The sequence below is a fragment of the Corvus hawaiiensis genome, chromosome 3 (assembly GCF_020740725.1).
Source record: "Corvus hawaiiensis isolate bCorHaw1 chromosome 3, bCorHaw1.pri.cur, whole genome shotgun sequence".
NCBI lineage: Eukaryota > Metazoa > Chordata > Aves > Passeriformes > Corvidae > Corvus > Corvus hawaiiensis.
In genome coordinates, this window is record NC_063215.1 from 74,898,118 (window position 1) to 74,922,197 (window position 24,080).

Below are 24,080 nucleotides of genomic sequence, written 5' to 3' on the forward strand. Positions count from 1 at the left end.
AAAATTCAAGCTGACATCCACATTTCTCAACATTTATGATGGTGATATTCAAATTATTTTAAAAAATGAAAGCTCGTCTTCACAGCTCGTTCCTAAAATATTTTAAATGATGCAGCATGAACAGTTGTTTTTTGCTGATTGAACCCCATCTATACCCAGCTACACTTCCTTAGGGAATTAGTTGGCTTCATTTTGCTGTCCCAGCCCTGTAAGAGCTCCATCTTCAGGATAGAGATAGAACTTAACATTCAAATTCCATTTTCAACACAGAAATAATTTCTACTGATAGCAGTTACAGACTTAACCAGTTCTTGACCGTCCCATAAATATCCCAAGGGGTCTTTTGAGTGGTTCTAACTCGAATAAAGTCTGATATCCAGTGTACCTGTTATGGTAAACATTTCCCTTTCTGTGGACTACAGTTTTTGTGTAGCTTTTCACACTTCTCCGTAGGCTGTAACACCTGCCAGGACAACTAATGAACAAAAGAGGTGAAACACTCAATCAGTTCAGCTGCAAATAACTCCTGTAACCAATGTAAATACAGGAATAAAGGGGCTCATTGAACCTTACATAAGGAGAAATTACATGAGTGAGGATTACAGATTCAAACCCCTCTAAATACATTAACTGGTAGACAACACTGAAATTAAACATTGGGTCTGGAGTATTTCTGGCATATCTTTAGTACAACATATGTTTCTAGGCAAACTATATCTGAAGATAAAAGTACATCTGGATGTAATTTTATTTCCATTCTCTAATGTTTTCACTATATTCCACAAGGTGCCATTAATGGCACTAACATTTTAAGCTTCCCAGCACTAGGTACTTCAGCTATTGCCAACATGGTCTTCCAGCAACAAGTTTTCCTAGCATAGATGAGTTTTAATGTGACCTGAGAAGTTTCTAGCTTTTTAAAATCACCTTGTGAGATTTTGCATCTTCAGAGATTCTATTGAAAGAGACTCTTCAATTAGAAACATGAGGCAAACTCTTCACTGCCAAACATATCCCCCTGCAGTTATTCAAATTAATGTAATGCTGCTATTTTACTAGGTGTCCTTTAGAAGGTTGTTTACCAGTTGTTTCTAATAAAGTAGTTAGGCAAAACTCATGATTTCTATCACTGAAATTTAATTAACAATACAAAACTTACATATGCCTTTAAAAAGGACAAAAACATATAAGGGAGGCCATGTTCTTTCAGATGTCATCTTAGAAAGGAAGTGAAACTAAAGAAATGGGAAAATAGAAAAGGGAAGAAAATCCATGCAAATTTTAGATTTTCCTATGCTGACTTCAAATAGTAATACACTTCCTTTATCCCTATGTAAAGTCAGTATTTTTGTTTGGTTGCCTTTTTTTCATGTTGGGTTGGTTGTTTTATTAAAGAACTTTCCTCCAACTCATGCTTTCATACTCTCTAAAATGTGGTTTTATATGTAATTCTCTACAGGAACTGTAGATGGGGATCATAATCAAGTTCAGAACACAATCACATTTCGGAACAAACGGTAACTGGAAGGACAGTGCAGTGGAAGTCACAATTTTCACAGTGTGTTAGTGTCATGCATTTTTGAATCCCAGCATTTTAAGACTACTGACAAAGCAGAAAACACAAAAGTTCCTTGGAAAGAGAGAGACAATGATATGAAAATGGTAAGATTGTCATTTAATTACCTTTGAAATGCTTAACTTACTTGAGAATGGAGCACATCTTCATACAGTGTATTACAGCAAACAAGATTCTAGACAGTCTTAAAAGTAACACAAGCAGAAAAATTTATGCACTGAAATTATCTCAGTGTCACAAATATTTTTAAAAGTTACAATACTTATTAAAAAGCTTTCAATAAAAAGTTTAAACACATTTAAGTTTCAAAAGAATATTTTGTACATTTTGGAAAAATATAACATTTACTTTACATAACTGAAACATAAGTTATAGTCTTTGTAGTTTGTAAGTTTCCATTATTCATACATTGTCTCATACATTTTCTTTTAATATATCCTTTTCTCTGGATTGTAAATCTAATGCAAAAGTATCATTATTCTGAAGAAAAGCTTGTTTCTGCATTAGTTTCCTGAAAAGTCCATTTGGATTTGCAAGTAATTCCTCATGCTTCCCACATTCAAGAATTTTACCCTGGCCAAGGACTGCAACAAAATCAGCATTTTGAATAGTAGACAGACGATGAGCAATAATTAGGACTGTCCTCCCTTCCATCAGCCGGTCCAGAGCTTCTTGCACTAGATACTCATTTTCAGCATCCAAAGCACTAGTAACGAATGGGTGGGGACAGGAGAGAGAAGGATATTTGTTATTTTAAGACAGGTTGTTTTTGTATGTATTAGGCTTATTTTGCCAAGACTGCAAACCCTCTCTATTGGTGGTGAAGATGAACCGCTGGAACTGCAGGAAAGTTTTGTGAACACGCTTAGTGCTCACATCCAAGTTATTGGCATTACATAGTCTCATATGCAAAAATAAGCATGGAGAAATAACACCAAATTAAGTGGAAAAAAAAATCAGTTACACTGTAAAATAATCCTATCTCTTTTACACTAGGATCTAAGTTTAAAGTTACAAAAAATACTTAAGTAGATGTTTCAAAATCATGTTATATATTACAAATTTAACCCCATGAAAAATCACAATGTACCAGCTATCCTTTCTGCTTTGCATAAACAGCTTTTATTACAGGTCTCCTAACCAAGTCACACATTCTAGAAGGCACATGCTTTTTTGTGGGTAGAGAGCAATAAGGGGCTAGATAATGTATAATGACATGCAGAGAAAGAAGAGAGAACAGTTTGCAAATCTGAGTTTTAGAGGTACATAATTTCTAAGTTTCTTTTCCTTCTTACCTTGTTGCTTCATCTAACAGAAGAATTTTAGGATTCTGAAAAAGAAAGTAAAATTGGTTATAATAGCAATTAAACAAGATCTGAATATTTGTATAAATAGAGAACAGGATTCATATAGCTTAAAACTCCAAGTAAGAGTACTTACTTCATCAAAAGAACTGAGCATCATTTAAAGAGCTACTTCTAAGAAATCTAAATGCTAAGAGGACAAAACAGAAACAACACTCCTCCATTTTCAAATTTTCCAAACTAAAAGAGCAGAATACTATTCCCAGATAACCATTTGAAAGATACAAACTAAAGGGGTGAGATGATTTTTAAGGCATTCTTGGCAGCACTGTGGTCAAAAGTTCTACATTCTTATGTGGCTCTTTTACAGAGGCTCAGCTACCCACTGCTTACAGTCAGTCTGCTATATAGAACTGTCTTAGTAATTAAAAGTAACAAACCCCTACTAAGAAGCAGTATTTCACCCACAGGTAAATTGCATAGTACTTAAGAACTAGCATTTAAGAACTTCTCCCAGTTAGATTATTAAAAAAAAAAAAAAAATTGCCAGCACTCAAATCCCTTAGAAGAAGTCACTTCTGAATTACAGTACATAACCCAAACTTCCTTGATAAAGTTGAGAGTAAAAGCTTTAAACTTTTATCTGGGACAGATGGGGCTACTGCACCCCCAGCTACCCCAGTATATCAACTACTCATTTATTTTTTACAACCTTTTTCCTTCCACGAAATTAAGTCTTTAATCCCATGAACTGTATAAAATGCATGACTTGAAATACAATCAGCTTTTCAGCATTTGTGGTAAAAGAGAACTGGTATACTGAAATTCCTATTAACTGGGCATGCCAGAATGCTACAGACACCTGGGTGGCTTAACATGAATGTAGACTGGGTTCAGCAAGGATCAAAACTTCCAGCTGAGCATCAACATCAAACTGCCTCCCTGCAAGGCCCAGTGGCTGTTCCTGAACCAAACTCTTTGTCCTTTTGATCCTCAGAAGCCTCCTCAAATTTGTGCAGCACAGAGCCTGTCCTGAAGCTAGACCCATACCAATCTTTGAAGAAAAACATGACACAACATTGTGCCTGAAATACCATCTTGGCCCAAATCCAGGCCACCTCCCCTCAAAACTAAGACAAGGCATCTGAAGTACTAGTAAACTGCAATCCAGAAAAATTAACCCATGAATGACAGAGATTTGAACACAGAAGTGTCATATATGCATTTACTAGCACCACATTCTTTAAGTCTTCCTTCATCCTTGACATCATGTTATGGAAGTGGGCCATTACACAATGATTTAACATCAATCTTGGCAAGAACTATCAAAAAACATGGCTGAAAGATAGGAAGAAGCACTGACATTAGGTAAATTGTCATTAGTTAAGCCATTCAGCCCCTTCAAACTTCATTAACATCAAAGACACAATTCTCCTTTTTAAAAATATTTTCCTACCTTTCCCACTGAAAGACCTCCTCCTTTTTATTCCTTCCTGCCTCCCCCCAAGAAGTAGTTAAATAGTTGTTTGGATGCTGGCTTACCTTGAGCAGAGCTCGAGCAATCGCAATTCGTTGCTTCTGCCCACCTGAGGGAAAAGAATCAGTAAACTGAAACAGGAAAACAAATGCCACAACATTTTAACTGAATGCCTGGGCTGAGCAGAATTAGGCCCATGTACTTTAGTGGGGAATGGAGGTGATGAAGGGTGGATGCCTTTAATACTTATGGCAGGCTACAGCTTGGAGAAAAAAGTGGTAACAAAAAATGATGAAATTTTTACATCACTCAGAGAATCGAGATTTTTAAAATAAGCAACATAAAGACGTACCTGAAAGCAAAATGCCTTTTTCTCCAACTACAGTGTCAAATCCTTTTGGAAAATCTCTGATAAAACTAGCAGCATTAGCTATTTCAGCAACTTTCTGAATCTCCTCTGCAGTCACAGCAGAAGGATCCTCTGCACCATAGGCAATATTTTCAGCAATAGAACAGGAGAAGAGAATTGGTTCCTGACAAATGCAAACACATAACTAATATAGTGGATCTGTAATTGTATGCATGTTTTGTCTATTATCTCAAATAACATAAATCCCACTTACAAGACTCCACTTACAATATCCATACGAAGAATATGTAAGCTAGAGTTAGTTGAATTAAAAACTAATAAAAAAACCCTCCTCCCCTAACACCAAAATGGATAGTGCAAACCAATTAAAAATTAAGTTGCCTTTTTAACTGACAAAACATAACTCTCAATTCCTAATATTTTAGGATGAGTTTAGGAAGATTCAAACATCAAAAAACCCTTCCTTTGTACTTTGCCACATATCACCATCATGGGAGGGATGGACCACCTCTCCTGTGAGGGAAGGCTGAGAGAGATGGGGCTGTTCAGCCTGGAGAAGAAAAGGCTCCTGTGAGACCTGACTGTGGTGTTTCAGGACCTAAAGGGGGGCTCTAGGCAAGATGGAAACAGACTTTTTGGCAGGGCCTGTTGTCATAGGACAAGGGGTGATGGTTTTAAACTAAAGGAAGGTTGGTTTAGATTAGATAAAAGGAAGACTTTTTTTTACAATTCAGGTGGTGAAACCCCAAAAGAGGTTGCCCAGAGAGGTGGTGGATGCCCCATCCTTGGAAACATTCAAAGTCAGGCTCATTCAAGGATGGGGCTCTGAGCAACCATATCTAGTTGAAGATGTCCCTGCTTAATGCAGGGGGATTGGATTAGATGACATTTGAAGGTCCCTTCCAACCCAGAGAATTCAATGGTTTGCAACAATGATGATTCTTTTCTTAATCTCTACACGGATTTTATGGCATTATGTGCATTTAATTTGTATTAAAGCTTGCAACAGAGAACTGTGAGATAGAACAAGTGATGTGCAATGGGAAAATGTCTAAAACAAGGAAAGTGAGCTCTGTTTAAAAAATAGAGTCGTGTCCTTTGTATACCAGTAGGGACCTCCTACTGGTAATTTAAATGGAATACATTCATTCAAAAAGAAAAGTGCTCATGTGGCAACAGGAAAATAATTTTTGCACAAAATCTTTTGGTGGCATTATTACATAAAGAAGTTGCTTTGAAATGCAACAAATACCCAGTTACCCTTATGCTGTTAACTAGAACAGCAGCCTAACAGTTAATGCACTGTGAAGTATCTGGGGAGACAAGGGAACGAACATTTTAATTGGCAAAATAGTTAATTTTTAAGACACCAATGACTTCCAGAGTTTGGAGGTTGCTAGGCAGGTGGCACTATAAGAGTAAGTGCCAACCATGCTGTATTTTCATGCTTTCCTAATGGAACAGTGTTTTCCTGGAAACTACTCAGAGCACAGAAGGTCAGTTTTTTAAATGGCTGTGTAAAATATCATTGTGTGACTTCCATCAATACAAGAGGCAATTAAGTGTTATGCTTTTTGTTACTTTCTTCAACAAATTATAGCAAACATTAGGTTGGTCATACCTACACAAAATTTACAGCAATTTACCTTGCAGTCTCCACATGCACACTTTTCTTCTAAACTAACATTTTGAATCTCTGTGATTATGTAAAAACAGACTACAGAATACCGGGACTAGCTCTAAATACTTATTTTTAGAACAAAGCATGTGCAACAGCAATTATGGTGAGATGGAAGGATTTCACTGAGAAGCAAGATCATGTCTTTTTAAAAAGAAGGGAAGTGAGGAAAAGCTAGTTGATCACAAAATTATTTCATCCACTTGCATTTCTTTTTTCATTCCTTACCTGACTTACTGTTCCAATCTTTGTTCTGAACCACAGTGGATTTAACTGACGGATATCAAAGCCATCGATGGTGATAGTACCTTAAGTAAGGAAACAGTCAAGTGTGTTTGACACATACTGAAAAGAGACTGAAGGAACAGCTGAGAATGACAACTCCTGAGGAATCAATCACACACTGTACTGGTGGATCAAAAATGCAAAGCTATGCATTCTGTATTCCCCAGAAGGGAACACAGACCTAAAGCACAGGAACCCCAACTGTTTATAAGGTTTATCTGAGATGCAAAGTATTAATTGTCACAAATGAGAGCAACACACAAACCATACCTGAGATAGGATCATACAGTCGCAGCAAAAGGGATACAATCGTTGATTTCCCTGTACCACTTGGGCCAACCAGAGCCATAACAGAGCCAGCTGGAATGGAAAGGCTGAAGTCTTTGAAAATTGATGTTTCTCGACGTGTTGGATATGCAAATTCAACATCTTTGAATTCCAAAGCACCTCTGAATACATCTTTGCCTAATGTGATTCCCTCTATATAACAAAGAATAAAATACAGAAATGTGAATAGAAACAAGAATTAGCTCAGTCCTCCTAGAACTTGCTTTACAGACACTCAGTAGAAATATCTATCTCCACATTCAATCTATGGATAACTGCAAGCCACAGCTCAGGACTGCAGTGGTTATATTTCAGCCATGAGCGAATCAGTGTGGTACACCAATCATTCCTGAATGCAACTGCAGGTTGCTACCAGCGCTGAACCTGTAGGCTACCTACAGCAAGACGGAGAATTTGCATCTTGCTAATACCTAACCACTAAAAACAATCACTTCTTGTAGAATTATCTGAATTAGTAAACATACTATAAACAATTTAAGCTTTGTCAATTAGGAGCAATGAAATAAAAAGGCATTGGTGAAGGCCAAAGTCCCGCTACCATAGAACACAAAAAGATAAACATTGTGAATCATTTATTGCCCTTTCACCAAGCCACAAAAGTCACCTGAAACAACCTCCTCTGAACAAGAGCAGTTCCTGTCACTGGAATAAAGCTGCTGCTAGGTTTGTTACACTAACAGCCAATTTTGAGTTTTATTTTCTCCTTTCAGTGGAAAGCATATTTAATAAATTCAAATACGAATCAGAGGCCTAACTCTTAGGCAACAGTTCACTGAAACGAAAATTTCAGTTTGTGAAATTTTCCATGAATTAAACCACCATGAATGAACAACTACCAAAGTTAAATAAAACCAGCTTCTTTCTGGAACACAGCATTTGATTTAAACAATTATCTTAATAGCATTACTAGAAAAAGCTGATAAATAGTTAAGACAAAGAAACAATATTTCTTCAAGCCCTGTTAAAATCCAGTGACACATATCCATACAAAGCAAACTAATTGGACAGTGGGGCTGCATTCCCAAAGGATGAAGTTCCCACCAGTTTTGTGAAAACTGGCAGTACTAGAGCAGTACCCGAGTCACGTTTGTTTGTACTAGAGAAACACAACTCAAACCCTTAATTCTTTTCCGATGCAGCACACAAGTAACTCCCAACTAGCCACAGCACATGGTAGCACATGCCAGTGTTTGGTTAAACAGTAACTGTGGATAGGAAACAAAGACACCCATCAGCAGAAATCAAGATTTCACTAGTCCTGCTTTTCTTTTTTCCAGGTTTCCATTTCTTCTCCAGGCTTTCAGTTTAATGGTAGTAGCATTGGAATGGAAAACGCAAGAGCATACAATTCCAGATTCCTTCCTTGACTTTAACCTATGGACATACACATTGTAACTTCAATGTTTCCACAATGACCTGTAAACCTCCTTTTGGGAAAAGAAATGTATTTGCTAAATCCTGTGTTAGCAGCATAATTCTTATTATTACCACAGTAGCAAGTAATCACTTATCTTAAGTCTCAGTTCCAGTTATTGCACAGTCTATTCCATGGCCTGAAACACTGAAATCTACTGCAATACAGGAAGTCTGCTACCACAAGTCCTTCCTCTATATATCGCTGTAAAAATATCTAACGTACTTGTCTCTTGTTTGGATTCTAGACGCAAGAAAAAAGACATTATTATTTGTTCCCAAGATACTTGTTCTCACCAGCAACAACCAGAGTTCTGCAAAAATAAAACCCTGCCCCCCCAAATAAGGAAGAAATGTGTGTAGTATTACTGCGAGGAGACAGGTGCAAATCACTCCAAAAGCAACACCTGCTGTATCTGCACATCCACACTATCCCAATAAGCAGAAGTCCCCCTATCAGCCCTACCCTTTACTTCCTTTTATTCCCTAGTCATGCCTCAGTCCCTGATTCCTATGGCAGAACAACTCAAAAACTCAGCTTAGTATGTGTTGTGGAAAGGCTTCAAACTGTGTGTTTGCAAGTTAGGATTCAAATCAACATGTCTTACTAAGGACTGGTTTTCACTGGATTAGTATGAAATGTTTAAACTTGAAATACTCTTAATGAAAACCACCTGGTTTTGAAAGCTTCTCTTTTCAGACTGATCATTTCTTAGCCATTAGAGATGAGCACGGTAAGCCTTTCAGTGGAAATATGAGATACAGCCATCTCAGAGCTCCTCCCTCCTCTCCTTTTTCTTCTTTCCACTCTTTTCACTCTAAAGCTGAATCAAGAGGAAGTAGTGATGACATCAACAAAAAATTCAAAAAAAGCTAGAAATGACCATGTCCTCTGTCACATAACTTAGAAAGTAATATGATTTGAAGTCATATTCGGAATTAAAGAAATAAAAAATAATTAAACCAAAAGTAATTAATTAAGCCAAACTTTTGGCTTCTAAATTTTTTTATTAAAGGAAATTTTCATCATCTGTTTTGTACTTAGGCAAAGTCAGAAGGGTTATGACTATATCTAGTGTAAGTCAGAACTACCTGTAAGTATTACACATACCCTTCTAAAGTATTGCTGACCATTAAGAGAAAAATCAACCTTTAGACAGTAACAAACCAAGAACCCACCATCAAATGGAAGTTGGGGCTTCCTTTCAATAAGTTCCCAAAGACGTCCACCAGCACCTAGTCCTTTCATTAGCTCAGAATAAAAGGAACTCAGACCTAAACAAAAAGCAGAACAGTATTATGCATCTATATTGAATGGAAGACATAGAAGAGATAAAATTAGCATTATACTTTTCAGCAGCAGCATTAAAGGATCAGATGGGTAGGGGATCTTTTATTCCAACAAACTGTTAAAAGTGTTAAATCCTATCCAGTCTCATTTGAGAGCTACCAATAACCCTTATTCACCATTCTTATTTATATCTGTAAAACAAATCACTCTGAAGAAAAGAAAATGTTAATACACTTCATCTTATGTATGCCCTTTTTCATTCACCTGTCAGGAAGAACAGCATCCAACTACAGGAAAATAGCTTTGCATCCAACCAGCTATATTTCCAGATGATTCAGTAGAACAGAGCATTCTGCATGCTCTTTTTTGTCAGACAGGTTTACACTAGAACAGGGGAGCCTGACTGAGTCAGCCACAGCGGAGAGAGGGCACAAAACCTAAGGCTGAAGTGACACTTGAGAAGGTGTGTGGAGAATAGACGACGGAAAGAAATGTGTCTCCCATGCCAGTATGCTTCAAACCTTACTGGAGAAAGAAAAACCTAAGGACAAGGCCTGCACATAGTCCTAGGTCCCAGCTTTTAGCAGCTATGTGAATATCTTGAAGGTAGCTTAGCTGAAGGGCTTTCCTGCTGACAGAAACCAATATAGAACTAAAAATGGAGTAGTACATAGACATAAAATGTCCAATTTCTTAGTTTTTTGTGTGCCTTTCAAAAGAAAGACACTGATTTCATTATCTTTGAATTCCAACAGAATAAACATACTTACACTGTAAAATGCTTACAGTGTTAAGAGTTATTTCAGGAGGGCAGAAAACCCAAGGCATATATAAAAAAAATATGTATATCTAAATATATATATATATAAAGGGTTTGTTTTTGCAGAGCAACAATCCCAACTCAAGGTTTTTAAGTGTAGGCAGGGTGTTTCATCATGTTGCTGCTGAGGACTACCTGAAAGCAATTTTTATAGCGAATTGCTATTTTATAGCAAATAAAAGTTAATTCAGTGAGATTTTTAGCAGTGCTTCTAATCTTCGTTTATTTAACATTAGCTTGTCCCATGTTTTCAAAGTGCCAGATATCTCTCCATTGAGCAAACTTCAATGATTTAAGCAGAGAAGAAAGGGGGCTGGTAGTTGGAATGGGTGCCACTGGAATTTTGACATACAAGGAAGCAGGTTTGTTAAATTTTGCCCTCAGGCACATCTTTGCGCTCCCCATGATAGCAGGCCTAGTCTTAAAAAAGAAAACTACCGGCAAGCTGCATTGCCCTCCTAGTCTATCAGAAGTAACAGACTCAGTTTAAAGAAGAATGCTTCCAGTTAGTTGTCGAACTTCCAAGCAACTTATCTTCATTTTTGCCTGTATGCAGTCATGAAGACAGCTCTGTCAAAAAGATGAACATCTTGCTGCTGGGCCAGTAGATTACAGAGTGTGGGCTTCAAGGAGGAGTCAGTGAGTAAGCAAAACCAGAAGGTTAGCACCACAGTGCAGTATTCTGCTGGCACTTTGTTTACTCTCCTAGTTGAGGACACTCTATACTGAGTTACAGCTAAATGCTATACACAATACAGCAAGTACCTTAATTTAGACCTGAAGAAAATTAAAGTAATATATGCTGTCATATGCCCACATTGAAAAAAACTAACCTTTATTTTGGGGAAAAAGAAGGCTTATATTAAGTTATAGATTATTATTTTCATTAACTCTTCAGAAAAAAAATTATGATTTCTTGAAAAGTTCATTTGGAAGACTTTTTAAGAAAGTCAGGTCTTTTGAGAGCTTCTTCCCTCCCGCCCCTATAATGACTGTAATGCTTTGAAGTGAAGAAAATCTAATTTCCCATTCCATACCTCCAATGCTTATTCCAACCCAGAAAGCATACATTAGGAAAGATGAGAGTTCACCAACTGTCATGTAAGCACTGCCCATTAGTAATCCACCTTTGTATAACACTGAGAGGACAATTAGGTTTCCAGAAAGGCCAGTCTAAAGAAAAAGGAAAAGGCAGATTTTGTCACATACATCTTAAATTTCATCCTCTAAAATGTTGTCTCAGAATTTTCCTTGTAATAAAAAGAACTCTCACACTATAGGTATCTAGGCTTTTGGAGAAGTGAGGTAAATTCAACAATTCTAGCGTAAAGCCAGCCAACAGCCAGCCAGACATCCAGTGGCACTGTGCTATCCAACAGGTGTTCAAAAAGCAAGCAACTCTTTTTTGGCTTTTTTTCCCCAAGGTGGAAAGGAACACTAAACATTATTCTTAACCATCGTTACCAAGGAAGAATTGGTCGTCGGCAGTTATGTTCCACTTTTAGAATTCGATTAAACAAAGTTATGGAAAAATCCAAGCCTCCCTCCCCTACCTGTGCACTCCCCACCTCCCTATGCATTGATGCTCCTCTCATCAGGGAGCCAAACCTCTAAATGCAAAGGGCAGGGGAGGGTTTCCACTGGTTTAATTCCTTGAATAGAAGGTGTGGCCTCAGAGAAGTAGTCCCCAGCTATGGGGTGTGGGGCAGAACTAGAGGCTTAAAGTAACTTTATCATATCATTTTATCTTGAAATGCAGTTTCACAGCAATTTTGACTGATTTAAGTCCAGTCTTCCCACAGTTTTATGTAGGTTCAATTTATTCTCAATCATTTACGTGCAGATTTCTAAGTATCATCAGGAGTTTTGAAACAATTGACACTTTGCATAACATGGTTGGCTTACTTTCATTAAAATATACTTACTGCTCCAAAGAAGCCTGCCCGAGCTAGTGCTTCTTTTTTACCCAGCTGTAGCACATAATCAACTTTATTTGTATACTTCTCCATTTCAGCCACTTCTTGCCCAAAAGCTCGAACTGTTCTGATGTTTCCGATACGCTCTTCAGCTAACTGCATAGAAGCAAAGCACAAAACAGATGCACAGAGACACACAATTTGAAATGCTTACATTACAGAACATCTGAAAGTTAAACCAATATCACTTCACTAATCTACATATCTTTGGATAGCACTGTAAAATTTCTCATGCCTTCCTCTCCCCACCCCAACTCCCTTTTTTAAAATTCTATTAACTTAAAAGCAAACTGCATGCCCAGGCAGTTTTAAAAAACCTCAAGATTGTCTTAAGTGCTAGCAGAGACAGAAGAATATAAAAGTAGGGTTAAAAAATTTGGTGTGAACAACACCCATAGGGAAATTACTATTCACAATAATTTGCAATAACAACGTGGGAAGAGAAAAAATAAAGAATATTCTGTTCCATACTAAATCATGCAAAAAAGCCTGCAGTTATTTCCTAAAACAATTCCACTCATTTGATCAAAGCAATGCTGGGAATTAATTTAGCCCAACTACTAATGTCTCATTTCAACTCAGTATTTTAACTTCTAAACAGCAAAGTATTAATTCTAAAATACCTGAATTGTAACCAATTACACTAAGTTGTTAATGGACACTGTGATGGTCTTAGAAAAAACAAGTCTCCCTTTTGTAAGTAAAAGTATGATATAAAAATATAATTCTCCTTCTTCCATCCCCCATTCAACCTGAAAATTTGAATGGAGCAACAATTGCTTGTTCATATGAAGTCCCACACCTGGTTTACAAAGGCACGAGCTTCCCATCAACAGAGTCTGAGGAAGACAAACAGAAGAGGGCTAATCTTCCTTTTGTTCAGTCCTACAAAGGACATCCCAAGTTTATAACAGTTGACAACTGTGACTGTTTTAACTAGAGCTTTCCTAATTATATTTCTATGCTTTATAAAAAATGTTTCCCCACCCTAAACCTTTCAGTAAAATGTTTAAGAAACAGGCGCCATAAACATTTAAGAGCTGAGAGGTCAAGCATCAGGGATGCATTCCAGAGACGGACTTGGTAGCAAAGGAAGCATCCATCTAGGATGCTCCTGATAGCTTTAAGCTCAAAACCATAATCCAAGAAAAGTGTTTTTCAAACCTAGGTACCAAATTACACAGGACTTCATAGGCTGGCTTTTTTTATGCTCTCACAAAGCTGAAGTCTAACCTCCTTATAGTTTCCTACATTTCCAAATTCTCAAGGCCTAGTATCTCTGCATTATATTGTTATGGACAAGGGAAGCATGGTTGTTTTTGAGATCTATGAGTAAGCGTTACTGACATTTACCTTTCATACTACTCAGGTGCAAAACTACAGGGTCAGAACTAACAGTACAGTTGTCTTCAGAAGATCTGTAACTTCACAGATATTAACCTAAATACACTAGAGCAACTTTAAAGTTAACTAGAAAGGTTACCTGAGTTGCTTCTGCAAGAGAATCTTGAGTCATTTTAGTAAGTTTTCGCAAGTATCTGCCATAAATCACAGCCACGACAGCCAAGGGTGGCACAACACTCAGTACAAATGCAGCAAGGCTAGGGGACACAAAAAACTAGAAGAAAAAGGTATTGTCAGAGTTTAGCATTCAGATTAAAAATAATCCCTGGAGTACTGAAGTGCAACTTCCCTTCCTACTTTTCTAAAACCAGGAGGGATTTAGTGATGCCATGCTTTCATTTATCATGTTTTAATTCTTTTCCAGGCAAAATATCCATTCTTCCACAGCATTTGGGAGGTTAGAACAAAGGACTATAAACAAAGCCATCTGGATTTAATTTCTAGCTTTCTCACTGGTTCACTGTGTGGTCTTAGTCAAGCATCTTAACCTGCCAGTAAACAGGCCTACCAGGAAATCTCTTGGGGATGCTGAAAGACATAAGCTATTACACAGTTTCTAAAGTGCTTTCACAACTATTAAATAGGTGGTGTAATACAGAAACTGTGAGTAGAGAAATATCATACAGTACTTCTGGGTAACTGAGGAACAAATAGATGGAGCCACCAGTACTCCCTGACACCCACGAATGGGTGGAACAGTGTATTTAATTTACTACTGCAAATCTTATCACTTGTAACAATCATCATCAAAGCACCTAAAGAGGTTCTCTTCATAAGATTTATTGAAATTAGATCTAGTGTGTTTTAATTTCAACTTGCTTTCTGTATTGAAAACAAAAATCTCCAGAAAAATTCAAAATCAACATAATTGACAGGCTTTATAATAATTTCATAATAATATCTTCTTTCTGGGCAAGCTTTTATAGCCCACCTCTTACAACCGTCTCATGGCAGTATTTTGGAGCAGAATGCATTATATAAAGTTATCTCATTTTATCTGTGGTAAGATAAAACCTTAGACTCTCTTTGTAAGAGAGTACAGAAAGCCATAATTCTTATCAGTGACAAAATATTAAAGCTTTAAAGCTTCATAGTGGAAACTCTTAACAGTTTCTAATAATGACAATATTGGAAGCTTATTTTTATGAGGAGACTATTTGCTATCTGTTTTTAACTCCAGGTAGACAGCAGAAACTACTACACCTTCATTCAAGATAATTGCAATCAATGCATAAGCATAAAAAAATTAATGCCACAAAAAAAACCATCAAGAGAAGTCAGATTTTCATGTAAACCAACTGACCACCAAGGAATATTAACTGATGCACTGCACTGAAGCCTTCATTAACAGGCTTTCTACATAAATATATTCTTTACTGACAGACTAAAGCAGGAAGACTGATGCTTGTAAAAATCCTCTGCATTAATTAAATATGTGATGCTGCCTTTGCTCACCTAGGCTTTAACCAGAATCAACCAACTTTAATGATTTTCATATCAGGCCCTTCTTACCATATTTTACCAACAACCACGGGAATGTTATCACTGATTTTAGCATCTCCAGTGAGAATGGAATTCAGCTATTTGCCTACTACGTTTTGCTTGATAACTTTGGGTAGCAACAGTAGTTAATTTCAATCCTTCATCCTCCAAATTTTGCTTGTGAGTAAATATCAAGTGGCTGGCCACAGGCACACCACCTATTGCAATAATCTCTGCATCAGTTGTAGATAACCAATGAAATACACTTGCATCCAAGAGCACACAATTGTTCCTGGACTGACTCAAACTCACACTCACCTAACAGAACAGAAGCAAATGTGAAACTACAAGAAGTGTCAAGCAAATAAGAGACCACCATACCATCATTCCAACCCCCACAGATGCTTGTGCTCCGGCCCTGAGCCCATCTGAAAGGTTTTCAGTCACTGAGCGGCCCAAGAGGGCTGTATCTGAAGATAAGCGGTTTATCAGCTCTCCTGTTCTGCTCTTGTCAAAAAAAGCCATTTCTTGCTTCACAATAGAGGAGAACGTGGTTGCTCTCAAACGTTTCACAATTCTTTGTCCTGTCAAAAACATAAGTCAGTCAAGCATGACACAAGAGGCTTTACACAGACACCAACAATATAAAAATCACAGGATTGCACAGCACTGAACAAAGCACATTACAGGGAAGAGAGTCTGGTAAGATCTGTCAGATGAGATTTTTAAGATGTCACCTAACAGTAAATAAAATTGAGCAATCATTCCAGCATACTTGTCTTTGCACTATTAATTTACCTTTCCTCTGGTTAAAAAAAGCTACTGATTCCAAGATCATCTTTTGGCCATGGCCAAGAATTTATTTAAGATCATTAGATATCCTGACTCTGCAAAAAACAAGATGACTCTCAGTACCACTTTTGCTTCTGTTTTTACCTGCAGTCTGCATGAGGTAGACACGAGTAGCATTAGCAGCAGCACCACATAAAAAGACTCCACTTAGCAAGGCACACAGGCTGGTCAGGCTGTCAGTGAAATCCTCACTGGGATTTGTATAAATAATGTCAATAACTTTCCCCATAAAGAAAGGGGCTGACATGGTAATGACACTGGAAACTGCCAAAAAGCCAACAGCAGCTGCAAATCAACAAGAGAAAGGAAAGTTATTCTGAAGTTACAAGATCATTAATAGTACAAATGAAATGATTTTTCAATTGAAATTTCTATTAAGTTTGCAAGTGCCAATTGAAATAATCAGCACTCTTTCACACCCAGTTCTGAAAGGGGTATTTTAAGCCACTGTATAAATTAACCTAGGCAAGGCATATTTTAAGACTCTGAAAGCCTCTGTATTCAATCACAGTCCTGGAATCACTTCTCTTGTCTAATCTTCAACAGCACCATCCAACAAAGATAACTTTTCACAGGTGTCACTCTTAGAGAGCATTGGCAGTTACCAAATTCTCACACACAATCCTTCAGCTCCTGTTTCGTTTGGATTTTATTATTAATGTTTGTTACTGTATGAAAGCTTCCAGTTGTCTGTTTTTGAGATAACAATGGACTGAAGTAAAGATCTCATCTGAGAACCATTTAACCACGCAATTTTATTGGAGGAAAAAAAAAACCAACCCAAAAAACAAAAATCCCCCATAATTTTATTTCCTCTTGACTGATGGATTTTATAAACATTCATTTTGTTTTACTCTTTACTATTGTTGGTCTAAAAGAAAAATAGCCTAAGTCTTAATTAGAAGTACATTAGCTGATAAGCAGAGCTCTTGAATTCCAGTTGCAGGATCACCCATGGAACAACCTGTGTCGCTCTTTGAGGGTGTATCACAAAGTATGAAAATCACACTGCACCAAAACTCAGCCTTTTGAGCTTAAATCTGCAAAGAGATTTCTTGAGCCAAGAACACAGTTTAATTCTAAAAAGGCAAGCCAAGCTTGGAAGGCTGAGAGCTAGAAAAAAATCACATCTTAATTGAAAACTGAACAAATTTGATATGAAAACCACTGAACCACAACAAACAATGATATTTATATAGCATCATTTTCCAAAAACCAACCACACACTTAAAGCAACCATTCATAGGATTGCTACAAAACTTCTAGCAAATAATGCCTTTGAAGACAAAAATAGACTGTGTTGAAAGTCCTGACATTTAGTTGCATTCTACTGAGCTTCTTGTATCACTTCTATGATGAAGACAGCAGCCAGCCTACCAGCATCACACTGCTGTAAGCAATATTTCTAACACCTGACACAGATAGTCTGACGCCTCTTACCACCTCCACACACACGTGGAAAGTTTTGTCTCAGTTTTTACTTGAAGTGTAAATACAGCTGTCTAAAGAAGAATTCAGAGTACAAAAAATGCATACCTGCAGCCTGTGCTTCTTATTCAAGATTTGTTTGCAATCTTTCCCTTGTGTTACACTCAGGCCAGCAAGTGTGTGAAAGATACAGGATTTGGATCTTTAACTTGAAGCTATAGGAACTATAAGAAACCAGAGGAGAAAGGGAAAAACCTGCTGCTGCAAACTTATTGATCTATGCCATAGGCACATCTCACAAGGATGTTACTTACTAGCTAAAAATTCATGAATGACCTTACTAACAGGTTGGCAGCACTGGTGTATTCAAACTGTAAAGCAGCAGGGAAAAACCCAACAAAACTCAGGTCATTTCCTGTCAGAAAAAGCTGGTTGGTCTCCAAGGCAGCTGGAGATGGACAAAAGCATTGATTATAAGCACAGTACTGCATGGCAGCTCAGTGTTCATTAGTTCAGACAATTTCTCAGTTACGGATGGAACAGTACACCTGAACTGCAGATACAAATATTCACAGAAGGAAGAAGACTGTATGGCTAAAAACCCCCATATGTTTCTGTCCAGTGGCTTGAATTTATCTTCAGCTCTTCTTCATTCAAACTAGCACGGGTTTCACTGTAATTACTTCCAACAGCCTTAACTGAATGAAGAGCAAATACTAGTACCTAAAGCAATCTGAAAACTACTGAACTAAGCAACATACCTGTCTTTATTAATTTAATCACAAATCACATGCAAAATAAGGTTCCCTAGTTGAGACTCTCATCTTGATTAGACCAGCAGACCAACTAGAAAACAGCACAGTTGCCAAGGGGCTGCTGGTTTTTGTTTGTTTTAAAATGTTGACTAGTTGAAAAAACGGGAACCAGCAAACACTCTTTCCATCTCCTCCTTCAAAGGAGCTCTAATGGTGATAACTGGCTGAAGGGAGGAGTTCAATGTGTTCAGAAACCAGATATGAAGACACTCCAGTGACACTGAAGGTTGCTGCTGATAGAAAAAAAAAGGTCGGAGTAAACTCTATAGTATTAGTTTCACATGGTTTACTCTGTTACCCACAAAATTACATCAAACAAAGCTTCCAAAATACACCCTTTTATTTTTTTAAGTAATTTTTTTTGTAGGCGATGTGATGACAGTAAAGAAAATGCGAGGCAGATCAGCGGAACTTATAAAACCAGGTCTGCAAAGTAGTAACAGAAGGCAAGCTGGCTGCAGCAGCAGCTGAGCAACCCTCTTAGAAACATTAGGCAAACATTTTGCTTGTCTACTCGCACAGAAATCCAGACTGCTGTACAAAGTGATGCTTTTATCACTATTAAGATCAACACACTTTCTGTTAAGGCCAACATGGGCTTGCCTCTTGACCTGCAACTTCCTTCGAGGACAAGGTATTGGTTGCCAAGTGATAAACCGGGATGTTTACAAGCAATAACTAGGCAGAGGTATCAGAAACCTCTCTTCAGAATGCAGACTAAGTGACTCCAAAGAGTCATCAATTAATTTTCTACACACAAAAACACCACTAAGACAGAGAATGTTTCTAATTTTGCTGGTTCTTACCGGAGCACCTTTCTCACCCAGTATAGTATGTGGAAGTGTACGAAGACAAAATACTTGCAAGCCTGTTTGGAGAGGGGCTGTTTTAAAGACAAATACATAAGGATTTTACCCCAGATGAATTAAAATCACCCAAGTCAATCAGGGATGAAAGACAGAAAAATGAGGTATTGATGATATCTGGCAGTGCACAGTAACCCAGCAACAGGTCACCCTAGCTAGTTTTTACTACTGCATAAGCTGTGAATGTTACCTCCTGAAATCTTTTAAGTACTGTACTGGTTTCATTGAAATATGGGGGCTGGCAGGTCAGAATCAAGCTTTGGATTCGTGAGAAATATCCTTCTACCAGTAACAATGAATGTCTGTCCTTTTACAGTTATCTGTGCAGTTTTATTTAATACACTGGGATTTTTTTAGCTTAACGCTGACTGGCTTTCCACAAGAGCATTTGGAGGGATGAATAAAATCTACCACATTATGACGTGTATTCAGAAAGATCAGGCTCTTCATTTGTTCTTTAACGGGAGAAAGATGCACTGGTAAATTTTGTATTTGTTGGTCGAATAAAGTTCATTTCCTCTTGGTGGACCCTGGTCCATAATATTTTTGGGTATCAACCCTGTAAAGAATCAGCTCTGCAAATACTTACTACAAGACAAAAATCTTCTTCCAGAGTACACTGTAAGCACTTAAGGATGTTCTGTATAGTTCTAGGTTATGAGTGGTGTGGTTTTCTTTCTGTGTTAAAGTAAATTCACATATGGCATCTACACTGCATCTATTATTAGGCAAGAACGTTTTAGAACCACCCTTCTTACATTGTTAAGAACAACTGTGTTACTGTGCTCAGAAAAAAAAAATACAGTTCACAAAGTAACAGAAAAACTCTAGGTTTACAGGAGAGAGTACGGCTTCTTTTTTTATTGTGCATTTAACAGTAAAGCATTTAACTTGTTCATATTTACCTTGTATAGAAGACTAGCTAGTCTAGTACTAGCTAGCTAGTACTCCTAGCTCCACAATTTATACAAATGTATAATGCAGCAACAACATTCCCCAAGGAAATTAAGCTCTAAGCACCTAACTGATCACAGTGATAAGCAGCTACTGTTTCTGCAATGTCTTACTTAAGTAGCTTCGTTAACAGTTCACCACCAGTTTAAAATAAGCAACTGTCACCAATTTTAATCCATTGGAAAGCAGCTATTACAAATTTGCCAAAAATATCAAATAAAACTTATGAAATAACATTTCTTGAATGCCTCTAAAGAAGACTTGTGTACAAAACAATCCTTCTTACACGGTGCACAGATAGTTTTATACAGGGAAAGGGCACACTTTGCTATGGAATTAAAAATTTCAGAGTTCCTTGTGCTTACTTTACAATTCAATAGAACTATTGTTTCCTTCGAGTGTGGTTTGGATAAAGTGCAACAGACAGATTCTCACGGGGAGAAACAAGGAGGCAAGAGGAAATAAAAGGGATCATTTTGAAAAGGCATTTTTGTGGTCTCACACACAGCAGGATGTAATAATTTCAACAACGGCCCTGTCCTCTTCCCCAGGAACTGAATTTAACTGAAGATGCAGGTTTACCTTACCTGACTACACCAGATCAGCCAAAGAATTCCTACAACTACTCCTCTCCTTTGTTAAACCTGGGAGGTATTACAGGATTTACAAACTCCTAATCACTACACAAAACTGGGGTCACTAACAGAGTGAATTCCCACCATAGTATTTAGGCTTCTTTTTACCACTTTAATGCCAAGCAACAAAATTCAACACACATGTCCCATTTAAAATATATTCATAGCTCTATCCTGCTGTAGAAGTAACTGGACACGGAACATATTACACTGATACTTTTTTCTTTTTTTTTTCTTTTTTTTGACAGTATGACCTTTGATACATTTATTTTCATTCCTAGGAGCTTCCAGAGGGTCAGAAGCTCCTTCTGCAAGAGGTGCTGTGTGCCAGTGCACTGGAACTCCAGGCCAGAGTACATCGCTTCTTCCTGAGCCATTGGATGATGAGGAGGCCCTGCACAGCAAGATGGGACCTTCTCCTCTGGTGCCAATCACAATGGGAGCAGGTCACCTTCACCTCTGTACCAGCACCTCATCAGCTGACACCATTTCCCCAGCGCACCAAGATGGGTGAAGCTAGTCTCACTTAACTTCCTCATAAATCATCCTCTGCTCCCACTGTCTTCCACTGTCCTCACGGCAACCACTTCACCTTCTGTGACTGTGAATTTCAACTCACAACTGCTATGAGCAGACAGACCACCACATGGAATCCCAGAAAAGGTACACAGCACTCCACACTGGTGCTGCTACACCCCTATGTTACCAGCCATTGGTTCTATAAAAGAGAAGAAAATCCAGAAGAACTCAACCTTCCTGCAGAACTAAACAGCACCTGTAGACCTCTGAAGAAATCTCACACTGGTTATGTGGGCTGGAAGAGGAAATTAAATGTTTTACCCTTGGTTCATTGTTTCATATAGTGAAACCATTAACCTTCCTCTTTTTCTGAATGCAGGAAAACCAATACTGAGTTTCTGAGGGCTAGTTTCTCAGTAACAAGCTTCAACAGGAACAAAATGCAACATATTTTAACATATTTTAAATACAATCGGTAGATGCAATTTCCCTACAACCACCTACAATGCATTTTACCCATATTTGTTATCCCTCCACTCTATAACGACCAAAAGCATTTTCCTTGTTAGCTTTTCCATCAGCCCACCTAATTACAACTTAACAACAAAAGTTTACACTTAAGTAGGGTGTCAAAAAAGAAGAATTTTACATAAATTCACTCCTCTCCCAGAATGAAGACCAACTGAACACTGAAGAGCAGCTATTACATTTCCATATTTTTTACATCCTCATGACTTGATACATCAAGTTGTTGTGTTAGGGTTTTTTTAACTTTAATTCAAGCCATTTTGTTATCTCAAAAGATAAAACTGCATGTAGCTGATTTTTAGTAACTGTGATAGCTGATTACTTAGATAAAACCATCAGAAGACTGCACAGATTAAGGATACTTTGCTCTATTTCAAAACATAATTACAAACAAGCATACCATACCCTGCCTGTGATAAACAAGCTGACAGTGAGTGCCCAGTAGAGTGAACTAAATAAAATTTTCAGTTATTTAGAAGCCTTGGGTCCTAAAAGCCATCCTTAAAATAGCTGATTTATTTACTTGATTTAATTTAAATGGGAAAACCACAGACTTTTAAAACTTCACTGTAAAATCAGCAGGTAGTCTAAAATCTATAAACATTCATTTGGATTCAAATTATGTTGACTATATAATACCAACATGTAATGAAATTCTGTAAATATCCACTCTAAATAAAATCTTGTGCGAAGTATTTGTATTTCACAAACCACCTCTAACTACCTCACCTCTCTTCTCTCAAACACCATTTACCCATTCCATAGGAACTACCTAAATTTTTGCAAGACTACAGGCCTTTCACTGCCATGATAGTGCACATACTGTCTACCAATAAAGATGCCTTAAAAAACCCAAAGCACATAATAATTTGACATTGTTTTCTTACCAACAGCTATTATCCTATTAACCCATGAGAAGAATGTCAAGAAAAGTTCGTTTATACTCTGTTGAAAATATCAGTGTTAGAGGTGTAACTTATACAACCATGGTGTTTTGACTTCACCACACAGACACTAGAAAATAAGCAATACTCAAAACATCTTACAAAAGTTTTAAGCAAAACAATTATTGGGGGAGAGAATTCCCATTTATTAAAAAAAAAAAAAAAAAGCCTCGGGGTCCCCTTTTTACTTCATTTCATAGAGTCTTGGGCCCAAATTTTATTGCATGTGGATTGCAAAGCTAGCACTGAACACGCACAGAGGCACTAAACAAATGGAACCGAGTTCTGTTAACTTCCAAAACTTTTGCCTTCCCTTCAAAAACCAACAGATTAAGAGATGGCAAAGTGAGAAGAGGGGGGAGAATGCATGTTTTTGGCTTTTCACACGTATGGAAGGCTCGCTCCAAGATTCCGCGCTGTGCTGGGATGCTGCCAGCTGGGCCGGTTCGCCAGGGAAACAGGACCTCCTGCTTCGCCCCGGCGGCGGCCGCTCCGGGGGCGCACCCCGGCCGCACACCTCGGCCCCGGCAGCCCCTCCGGGCGGGGCGCCCGCCGCCCCCTCCCGCTCGGGCAAAGCCCCGGGGCGGCCCCGGTACCTGTCAGTCTCCGACGCTCGGGGTGCGCCAGGGCCAGCAGCCTCCGAGCCTCGAAGCGCGGCGGGGAGCCCGCAGACCCCCGCGGCGGCTCCGTGCCCGCCGCGGTGCTCAGGGAGCGCGGGACGCCGCCCGCTGCCGCCGCGGCGGGGAGGAGGCGGCGGTGGTAGGACGGGGAGCCCGGCGACAGCGGCGGTAGCGGGGGGTGCGCCCCGCACCTGCCGGGCGGGCGCGGCGGGGTGCGGAGCGCTGCGGCCGCGGCGGCTGCCCGAGCCCAGGGGGGCGGCGCCGCCCGGCGCAGCAGCGGCAGCAGCCAGGGCAGGCGCGGCGCGTAGCCCGCCATGCGGCCGGCGCGGCACCCGAGCTACTGCTGCGGCCGCAGGTCCCCGCCGCGCGGGTCTGCGGCGGGAGGAGGAGGAGGAGGAGGCGCCTCCGAGCCGCCGCTGCCGCCGCCCATGGGCCGGCGGCCGGGAACCCGCGACCGCGCGGGCCCGGCCCGGCCTGCGGCGCGCTGATAAGGCT

The 24,080-nt window shown here is 38.8% G+C and overlaps 1 protein-coding gene across 1 annotated transcript; it reads right to left on the reverse strand.

Annotated features, from left to right (window-relative positions):
• Nucleotides 1-1,654: 1,654 nt before the first annotated feature.
• ABCB10 (ATP binding cassette subfamily B member 10) lies at nucleotides 1,655-23,901 on the reverse strand. The gene is made up of 13 exons (XM_048298839.1): nucleotides 23,562-23,901; nucleotides 16,361-16,561; nucleotides 15,806-16,008; nucleotides 14,022-14,156; nucleotides 12,488-12,634; nucleotides 11,600-11,735; nucleotides 9,631-9,726; nucleotides 6,961-7,170; nucleotides 6,634-6,713; nucleotides 4,710-4,890; nucleotides 4,423-4,466; nucleotides 2,872-2,906; nucleotides 1,655-2,282 (listed from the first exon to the last, which is right to left on the reverse strand). Exons 1-13 carry the CDS (start codon nucleotides 23,899-23,901, stop codon nucleotides 1,991-1,993), a joined length of 2,100 nt encoding a protein of 699 aa, XP_048154796.1. The 3' UTR covers nucleotides 1,655-1,990.
• Between the last annotated feature and the right edge of the window lie 179 nt (nucleotides 23,902-24,080).

Bases quoted from the DNA above. Each gene is read 5' to 3' on its own strand.
- ABCB10 (XM_048298839.1), bottom strand. From the start codon at position 23,901: ATGGCGGGCTACGCGCCGCGCCTGCCCTGGCTGCTGCCGCTGCTGCGC. The intron at 16,562-23,561 runs GTACCGGGGCCG...GTTGATTTGCAG, and splicing joins CGAGCGTCGGAGACTGACAG to CTGCTGTTGGCTTTTTGGCA. The intron at 16,009-16,360 runs GTAAAAACAGAA...TGTTTTTGACAG, and splicing joins CTACCTCATGCAGACTGCAG to GACAAAGAATTGTGAAACGT.